Here is a 10,472-nt window from a genome sequence, read left to right as displayed (position 1 = left end):
GGGGGGTGCAGTCCTTGTTAGCGGACTGCGACGGTGGCATTGTATTATCCTCAAAGCGGGCAAAGAAGGTGTTTAGTTTGTCTGGAAACAAGACGTCGGTGTTTGTGACGTGGCTGGTTTTCTTTTTGTAGTCTGTGATTTCCTGTAGACCCTGCCACATACATCTCGTGTCTGAGCCGTTGAATTGCGACTCCACTTTGTCCCTGTACAGGCATTTCGCTTGTTTGATTGCCTTGCGGAGGGAACAACTACACTGTTTATATTCAGCCATATTCCCAGACCTCTTTCCATGGTGAAATGCGGTGCTTTGCGCTTTCAGTTTTGTGTGAATGTCGCCATCCATCCACAGTTTCTGGTTAGGGTAGGGTTTTATAGTCACAGTGAGTACACATCCAATGTACTTCTTTATAAACTCACTCACTGAGTCAGCATATAGATAGATGTTGTTATCTGAAGCTGACTGGAACATATCCCAGTTCGCGTGATCAAAACAATCTTGTAGCGTGGATTCCGATTGGTCAGACCAGCGCTGAATGATTCTAGTCACTGGTATATCCTGTTTGAGTTTCTGCCTATAAGACGGTAGGAACAAGATGACGTCATGGTCGGATTTGCCGAAGAGAGGGTGGGGGAGAGCTTTGTATGCATCGCGGAAGTTAGAGTAGCTGTGATCGAGTGTATTACCCCCGTGAGTAGTGCAATCACTATGCTGATAGAATTTAGGTAGCCTTGGTCTCAAATTTGATTTGTTAAAATCCCCAACTACAATAAATGCAGCCTCAGGATACATGGTTTCCAGTTTACATAGAGTCCAGTGAAGTTCCTTGAGGGCCGTCTTGGTGTCTGCTTGAGGGGGAATGTACACAGCTGTGACGATAACTGATGAGAATTCTCTAGGGAGGTAATATGGCCGGCGTTTGAATGTAAGGAATTCTAGGTCAGGTGAGCAGAAGGACTTGAGTTCCTGTATGTTGTTATGATTACACCATGAGTTGTTAAACGTGAAGCATACACCCCTGCCCTTCCTCTTCCCAGAGAGGTGTTTATCTCTGTTGGCGCGATGTTATGGAGAAGCCCGGTGGCTGTACCGATTCCGAATCAATCGCGAAGAGAGAGAGAGAGAGAGAAGAGAGAGAGAGAGAGGAGAGAGAGAGAGAGAGGAGAGAAGAGAGAGAGAGGAGGAGAGAGAGAAGAGAGGAGAGAGAGAGGAGGAGAGGGAGAGAGGAGAAGAGAGAGAGAGAGAGAGAGAGAGAGAGAGATGAGAGAAGAGAGAGGACACGGAGAGGACGAAGGGCGGAGACGAAGCCGAAACGGAGAGAAGAGGGAGGAGAGAGCAGAGTGGAGTGACAGAGAGGAGGGGAGGAAGGTGAGAAGAGAGAGAGACAGGGAGGACGGCGGACGGAGAGAGGGGAAGAGAGAGAAGAGGGAGAAGGAAGACGAGGGAGGTGAGAGGAAGGGGGGAGAGAAGAACGAGAGGGGGAGGAGAGAAGCGGGGAGGAGCGAGGAGGGGGGAGCAGACTAGGAGAGAATAGAGGGCGACCGAGGATGCGGAGAGCGAGAGGAGGGTAAAGAAGACGAGGAGGAGCGAGAAGAGGGAGACAGAGGAGGAGAGGGTAGGTGAAGAAGAGAGAGAGAGAGAGAGAGAGAGAGAGAGAGAGAGAGAGAGAGAGAGGCAACCCTTGCTCGAATTTCATCTACCTTGTTGTCAAGAGACTGGATATTGACGAGTAGTATACTCTGGAGCGGTGGGCGATGTGCACATCTACGGAGCCTGACCAGGAGGCCACTCCGTCTGCCACTCCGTCTGCCGCTTCTGCGACGCCATTGTTTTGGGTCAGCTTCTGGGATTAGATCCATTGTCCTGGGTGGTGGTCCAACAGAGGATCCGCTTCGGGAAAGTCGTATTCCTGGTCGTAATGTTGGTAAGTTGACGTCACTCTTATATCCAATAATTATTCCCGGCTGGGCTGTATGTAATAAGACTTACGATTTCCTGGTGTAACAATGTAAGAAATAATACATAAAAAACTAAATACTGCATAGTTTCCTAAGGACTCGAAGTGAGGCGACCATCTCTGTCGGTGCTATTGGCTGTCGCATTAATAGAAATCCCTTGCAGCCTTGTTTACAAGTTTGAACACTGGAATGAGAGATGTAATCTACACCTCGATTAGGCTGATAGAAATCCTCATTATTTAGTTTAAAGGGGCAGTGCTGTAAAATATGTGATTTTTCCAAATTGTGAAAGTTATGATAATGGCCTTTTTGTGTAAGAATGGTTTGAAAAGAAATCCTGGAATTTCAGCCTGATGGATTTTTTGGCCCAGATCATGACATCCCGATCGGATCTGATTATTCTGACCAATGACCAGTCATCTTTTATTTCCATATGTATCCTGATACATTGAAGGGGTAAGCGGGTTAGGTTCTAGAGTTTAAACCAGGCCTGGGCAATTATTTTCCATGGAGTGCCACATTAGAATATATTTCTGCCATCGTGGGCCAGAATCATATTACAGGATTATAGATCATGTGTTTGACTGTGTTGACAGAAATATCTACTGTAGATCACGTCCAGATATGCTACTTATTTTACTTTTTAACATGCACAGAAATAAACCACCTTCATGTTCTCCTTCTGGTAGGTATTTTCATTATTAAACATGCAATGAACTACATGGAGGGAAAAGTACACTGTGCATTCAGCACCACGGACAGAACTCTTGTTAACGGGTATGTACAAAAACACAAGAGAGGGAGCTCAACATTACATTTAAACTACTCAATCAGTGTGAGGAGTGAAGTCTCTGATGAGCATTGACTAGAGCAGTGAAGTCAGGTATAGTTTCTGACGTCGCTATGAGCAAGATTGCTGAGAGGTGAGAGTCAGTAAGAGATGATCTGTGCCTTGACTTGTTATATTTCATCACTGAAAATGTCTGTTCACATACATAGGTTGACTCAAACAGTACAAACATCTCTGAGCTTGACTCCTAATCTTTGGAAATTTTAATTAATCGAGAGATGCATAGAACCTCAATAGTTCTCCAATCACTGCATCAGACTGAAGATCGATAAGCTCAAGTTGCAGGTCAGTGGGAGCATTATTCACATTGAAGGTGAAAGAAGAGGAAACGAACAGCATGTCATTTTCCAACACTTTGAAATCCTCAAAACGACAAGAAAACTCACCGTTCAAAGCACGCAGCAGCTATGTATACTTCTCCCGCAGGTCATCTGATAGAGAACAGACTAGTAGTGTCGAAAGGTGGGTGAGATTGTTGGCTTCTACTTGGCGGGTCAGTAGGAGTAATTTTCCCTTGAAGGTTTTGACAAGGCTGTACATCTGACGTGCAAAAAGGCCCTTCCCTTGTAGTTTGGAATTCAGTTAATTCATGAAGGCCATGGTGTCCACGGTGAAGGCAAAATCAGCCAATCATTCTTTATCTTGCAGTTGAAGGAAATCCACATATTTTCCTATAATTTGTAAAAACTCTCACACCCTTTTAAGCACCTTCCCCAAACTCAGCCATCTCACGTTTGTGTGGTAGGCTAGATCTGCATGACCCGACTCTGTCTCTTCCAAAAGTGAGACAAACTGCCTGTGGTTTAAAGATTTTGCTCTTATGAAGTTTACCCCTTGAGTGACTGTATCCACAACATGGCTCATTTTCAGAACACATTTACAGATCACCTCCTGATGAATAATGCAATGCAGGAAAATAATTTTCTGATCTGGGATCAGCTCAGCTACTTGATCTTGTATCCTTTTCAAAAGGCCAACGTTTTTTCCTGTCAAGTTTGGGCACCCATCAGTGGTCACACTGGAATACTTTCAAAACTCCCAGCTTTGCCACACACTTATTAACCTCCTCCAATAAATATTTCCCTGAGGTTGTGCTCTTCATTGACTGCACTGAAGCAAGCTCCTCTGTAATTTCAAAGTCTGGGGTTATGCCTCGTAAGAATATCAACAACTGTGTCGTGTCACGTGCATCACTGCTCTCATCCAGCGCCAAGGAGAAATAGATGAAATCCTTTACCTTGTCTTTCAACTGTTGTTCCATATTCTCTGCGATGTCCTCAACACGCCCTGTCACTGTTCGTCTTGCCCGGGAAACATTTTCAAACAGCTCTTTCTTGTCGGGACAAAGTATTGCTGCAGTCAAAAAAAATATTTATGTTTAGCAATTTTGTGGGACAGTGCGTAGCTAGCTCTCGCCATTCCTTCTTTGTTGAATGCAGTTTTGTGAAAAGTCCTTGCTGCTTTTGAAACTGAGAAAGCAACTCTTTCGATGCACTTGCCTTCTGCTCAGAAGACACATTCCTATATTTCTCTGCATGCTTCGTCTGAAAGTGTCGGGACAAGTTGTAGTCTTTCAAGACAGCGATGCTCTCTTTGCACACTAAGCACACAGCTTTCCCTGATTCCTCAATAAAGAAATATTTTGATGTCCACACATTGTCTACTTTGCTTTTCTTTGAAATCTAGCTAGGTACTATTTGTAACTGTGACGTGTGTCAGCCTGTCAGCCACTGTCTGTCCTCGTGCAGTTGTTATTTATACGTGCCTTCAAAATAAATGGCCCACAAGCGGTGGGAGTTAAATCATTACACAAAGTCGAGTATTCATTGGGCTTTTAATTTTCAAAACTTTATTATCGCAAATTCTTTATGTGATCTGAGCATGATTCCGCGGGCTGTGTTGAATCAGGTCGTGGGCCGCATACGGCCCCCGGGCCAGCCTTTTCCCAGTACACAGTTGAATCTAGGCCCCAGTCTACAAATCTATCCACAAGAGCATGGGAATCCATTATACATGTACTTGGATGTGGAGAATCTCACTTGGTGTTTCAGGTGTACACCAGGAATGAAATAGATCATTTCAGAGGCCAATTGTGGGAAAAAGTCTCATGATCATTGGTTATGCATGTGGGTCTCTGTGTGTAACTTCAAACATAATTGTCATAGCCTCTGTAGCTACATATGAAAAGTATTATGTAATACATTTTAGGCCCTCTGTCACTTTCTCTCTACAAGCACAGTACTTGTAGCATTTTATGCACAATGCAAGGACACTTCAAAATGCTTATCTCTCTCTCTATCATGTTTGCCAATGGGTGAGAGGGTGAGATGAGGGTTTTGCTGCTATGTCCACTTTATCTACACACTCTCTATGCCTCTTCCTCTCTCCTCTCGTCCTTTTTAAATTGGCTCATTTATTTTCGGCCCTGAACATCCATTTCCATTTTCTATCCTCCCTCAGTCCCACAGGTTTGTTTGATCCCTGTTAGTAACAAGACTAACAACATTAATTTAAACAAACAGCATCTCCCGCTCTGGGAGAACTGCAAAGGTGAGGCCATCTCTTCTTAAAGGTCATCCCAGTGACGTGGCTCCTCGTGTTTTGCTATTCACTTTTGTCCCTGTGCCAGAGTTCCCACAGCAGCGTCTGACTTTCCTATTCATTAGCCCCTCAGCTACCCAGGGGCCTCTGAGAAAAATCAAGGTACAGTATGGGAAGAGACCACACTGGCCCTCAGAATATTCACAGCCTTTCAAGCAAGACGGGCAAAATGAAGAGGGGTGGTGGGGTGCGTGTGGAGAAAGGGAGGCAATTTAGCACATAAATGGCAATGTGTTCTTCCTGTTTCTCCTGTCATCTGGTGGTGATGAAACAATCTGTTAATCCAGTGTTATCTGTCATGCCGCTCATGGGTGTTGACAGAAATACAAATCTTCTCTGCCTGGCTGAGCCCATCATGTCCTGCATGTAAGCAGAACAAGGGCAGATATGCCTGGTGGTTTTTGTCATCTAATGTCAAACTGTTAGGTGTTACAGTAATGGTAACAGCAAGGTGTGGGCTCACACATTATTGACAGTATCTCTATAGTGCAGAGTCAGATTCAGGTCCATGGAACAATGTTCTCTAATCTGATCCTATAACCTTGCTGATTATTGTTTTATAAATAAAAGTGATGTGCAACTATTGGTGGGACACGCTTACTCACAACACAAACTATACTGAGAATGCATCAAATTGCGGCAGTAGAATATGACACGAGTAGCTCACATACCAGTCCTGTCCGGTCCCCCCTCTCTCCTTTTCTCTTTCCCAGAGCGACAGCTCCAGTGACACTGAGAGTGAGGACAACTTCATCATGCTGCCCCCTCGGGACCACCTGGGCCTGGCCATCTTCTCCATGCTCTGCTGCTTCTGGCCCCTAGGGATCGCTGCCTTCTACTTCTCCCAGAGGGTGAGTCCAGGACCCAGGCCCCACTTCACCCCTTTATAGCTACTACCCTGTTATTAATGCTAATTACCCCCAGCACTCTCTGCAAGGTCAGTAGGCACAAGTGCGCTCTCTCTCTCAAGTGCTAACACAGCCCATTTTCCACACCCATCGCCCTCTACCAATTATTGCAGACCATTGACTGCGTAAACCGCATAGGTTCTGTCCCCTTTTACTCTTGTGAACACAAGCAGCAATACCACTGAAAGAGAAATGTAAACTGTGTACAGTTAAAACTAAAGGTTGACTGTGCCACATATGCAGTATGTTTTATTTTATTTGAATTTAATCAAAAGCCTCATAATACATGTCATTTTATGTTAGCAATACATTGCCCACATGACTGTCTAGCAGATACTATCTATCTACATGTATTTTTCAGTAGATAATGAATAGACATAATCTGCTTCCCCTGGGACTGTCTCGCCATTGTGAAATTGTGATTATATTGAACCCCAGGTCTATCTATAAATAGCAGCACTTTAGTGAGCAGGTCCTGAATGCAGCAGGTCCCCTCCCTGCCCCTTAATCCAACTACAATTTATCTCAGTGGATCGCAACATCTCTCAAACTAATTGCAAAGACAATTAAATTGAAAAATGACCCTAATAAAGGATTCAAAGGGACAAATGGGTTATGGGCCAGTCTTTTTCGGAGGGATCCAAAAACATCTAAACAACACATTAGTCACTGTCAAAACGGTAGTGACATAATTGCCATAGCAACTAATGGCTCCCCGGGAACAATTCATTGTTTTCTCTCCCTACAGTGAATTTACACCTACTCAAATTGTTCTCAGTCATATGAAATCATGACTAATTTCTTTCTCCTTTGTCTTAGACTAGCAAGGCCATGGCTAAGGGAGACTTCTCTAGGGCAGGCAGTAGCTCCAGAAGAGCCCTGTTCCTCGCTGCTCTCTCCATCACCATTGGGGCAGGGATGTACGTGGGGGTGGTGGTGGCACTTGTAGCCTACCTGTCCAAGTCTAGGGGACACGTATAGGAGCAGGACCAGGGCCACAGGGGAGAGTGCTTGGGAAATCTTCCCTGTTATGGCAACCCTGAAGCACCAGTCTACATGTGGCTCTGTCTGGATGTTTTGGTTTTGGAGCAGCAGAGAGGAGGAGAAGAAGGACCAGGGGGAGAGACAGCCACTTTTCTCTAGGTCTATCTACCTGGTAAGGATGTTTGAGGATCACAAAATAATGAGGGAAAACCCCTAAAGGAAAGATGAACTATTGTCCCACAAAGACTGTTCTGCTCCTCTACATGAATGAGATGAAAGATAGTGAAGTAGATGTGATGATACAGTACTACCTAAATTCCAGAGCTAACCACCTTCACTGATCTTCATTATGATCATGGAGGCTCCATCCATATTTGTAGCTGTTCTCTGTAAATACTTATTGTGCAGATGGTGTTTTTGGTCGTATTGATTTTCATGCCACAGTGAGTTATAATGAACCTGCCATTGTGTCTGAAATGCAAAACCAAGAAGGCGCACTTTCATGATTATTCATCAAACTGTTCGCCAGTCCAGTCCAGGAGAATCAACTGCCATCCCTTAATAGACTCTAGACAAAGAAAACTGTGTTTATTGTGCACTGTATATCCTGTTCAGAATAAATACATTTTGCATGAATAATGAGTTTTCTGTTTCCTGTCTTTCTCTGTGGAGAGAGGCATCACTGACCGTGTAATAGAGGGACATCAGAATGCACTGTTGAACAATGTGAGTTACAGTAACAGTCAAAAGTTTGGACACACCTACTCATTCAACAGTTTTTCTTTATTGTACAATTTTCTACCTTGTAGAATAATAGTGAAGACATCAAAACTATGAAATAACACATATGAAATAATTTAGTAACCAAAAAAGTTTTAAACAAATCAAAATATATTTTTGATTTTAGATTCTTCAAAGTAGCCACCCTTTGCCTTGATAACAACTTTGCACACTCTTGGCATTCTCTCAACAAGCTTCATGAGGAATGCATTTCCAACAATCTTGAAGGAGTTCCCACATATGCTGAGCACTTGTTGGCTGCTTTTCCTTCACTCTGCGGTCCAACTCATCCCAAACCATCTTAATAGGGTTGTTGTGGAGGCCAGGTCATCTGATGCAGCACCATCACTCTCCTTCTTGGTCAAATAGCCCTTACACAGCCTGGAGGTGGGTTTTGAGTCATTGTCCTGTTGAAAAATAAATGATAATCCCACTAAGCACAAACCAGATGGGATGGTGTATTGCTGCAGAATGCTGTGGTAGACATGCTGGTTAAGTGTGCCTTGAATTCTAAATAAATCACTGATAGTGTCACCAGCAAAGCACCCCCACACCATCACACCTCCTCCTCCATGCTTCACAGTGGGAACCACACATGGGGAGATCATTCGATCACCTACTCTGCGTCTCACAAAGACAGGGCGGTTGGAACCAAAAATCGCAAATTTGGACTCATCAGACCAAAGGACAGATTTCCACCGGTCTAATGTCCATTGCTCGTGTTTCTTGCCTCAAGCAAGTCTCTTCTTATTATTGGTGTCCTTTAGTAATGGTTTCGTTGCAGCAATTCAACCATGAAGGCCTGATTCACGCAGTCTCCTCTGAACAGTTGATGTTGAGATGTGTCTGTTACTTGAACTCTGTGACGCATTTATTTGGCCTGCAATCTGAGGTGCAGTTAACTCTAATTAACTTATTCTCTGCAGCAGAGGTAACTTTGGGTCTTGCTTTCCTGTAGCGGTCCTTATGAGAGCCAGTTTGATTATAGCCCTTGATGATTTTTGCGACTGCTCTTGAAATTTTCCGGATTGACTGATCGTCATGTCTTAAAGTAATAATGGACTGTTGTTTCTCTTTGCATATTTGAGCTGTTCATGCCATAATATGGACTTGGTCTTTTACCAAATAGGGCTATCTTCAGTATACCAACCCTACCTTATTACAACACAACTGATTGGCTCAGACGCATTAAGAAGGAAAGATATTGCACAAATTAACTTTTAACAAGGCACACCTGTTAATTGAAATGCATTCCAGGTGACTACCTCAAGAAGCTGGTTAAGAGAATGCCAAGAGTGTGCAAAGCTGTCATCAAGGCAAAGGGTGGCTACAGTACTTTGAAGAATCTCAAATATTAAATACTGGTAATTTACTACATGATTCCACATGTGTTATTTCATAGAAAAATCCTTGAGTGAGTGTTTCCAAACTTTTGACTGGTACTGTATTTTGTCAATTTGCTCACCTCCAGGCTTCTCCCCACACTGGCACGGCTTATTCTGTTATCTGCGTTTGGCATCTCTTATGAGGTGACTCTAGCTGCCAAGAAGCTGAAAGCTCAGGAACAAAGAATACATTCTGGAGTCAGGATGTCAGAACGAAACATGTGCAGTATTTTATTCACCTGGAGACTGGAGAGCCATCTCTCTCTCTCTCTCTCTCTCTCTCTCTCTCTCTCTCTCTCTCTCTCTCTCTCTCTCTCTCTCTCTCTCTCTCTCCCTCCCCTTCTCTACAGTATCTATGTATCTCTCTCCTGCTCTCTCTCACACTCTTTCAACGCCAGCATAATGACCCAAATACACGGGAGACGTTCTTAACTCTTAACATGTCCTTGAGTTCCCTCTTTGTGGGTTTGAATAAGAACATGAACCACAGGATATGATATAATCCTTGAACCCTAACCCTAACCCTAACCTGTCAAGGGCACCTCTGAATTCTTGTTAAAGCAGTCACAGCAAACAGCTAATGTTAACAGAGAACAGAATGTTTACCGTCCTACTCTGAGATGAAGGAGACCATTGACCACCATTATGGGAAAGTGGCATTAGTGCTCTTTCATTCAAGGTCGGAAATAGATATAGACCTGGGAGATGGCTAGGGGGAAGGAAGTGTGCAGGTTTTAATGTGACCTCATCTGTTCCCTTTTCAGCTCCACTCCCTTTTCAGTAGCTCAGGACTCTAATGGAGGGAATGGTCCAGCGGGGAGGATGGTGTCAAAAGAGATCCTCTCATCAATTCATTCTGTATGAGGTGTTGAAGGTCGGTGAGAGTGAGTGAGTGAGTGAGTGAGTGAGTGAGTGAGTGAGTGAGTGAGTGAGTGAGTGAATGAGTGAGTGAGTGAGTGAGTGAGTGAGTGAGTGAGTGAGTGAGTGAGTGAGTGAGTGAGTGAGTGA

General features: G+C 44.0%; 1 protein-coding gene across 1 annotated transcript in view; it reads left to right on the top strand.

Moving 5' to 3' along the window:
• Positions 1 to 7,945, top strand: part of LOC111968748 (synapse differentiation-inducing gene protein 1-like) — a 17,279-nt gene extending 9,334 nt beyond the window's left edge. The window contains exons 3-4 of the mRNA XM_023994598.2: positions 6,121 to 6,258; positions 7,135 to 7,945. Coding sequence (XP_023850366.1) covers positions 6,121 to 6,258; positions 7,135 to 7,296 — 300 coding nt within the window. The 3' untranslated portion in view covers positions 7,297 to 7,945. The remainder of the gene's footprint in view (positions 1 to 6,120; positions 6,259 to 7,134) is intronic.
• Positions 7,946 to 10,472: the final 2,527 nt, after the last annotated feature.

Source organism: Salvelinus sp. IW2-2015, linkage group LG9 (genome assembly GCF_002910315.2).
Source record: "Salvelinus sp. IW2-2015 linkage group LG9, ASM291031v2, whole genome shotgun sequence".
Taxonomy (NCBI): domain Eukaryota; kingdom Metazoa; phylum Chordata; class Actinopteri; order Salmoniformes; family Salmonidae; genus Salvelinus; species Salvelinus sp. IW2-2015.
Note: the sequence above shows the minus strand (reverse complement) of the source record. Positions and strands in the feature narration are given on the sequence as shown.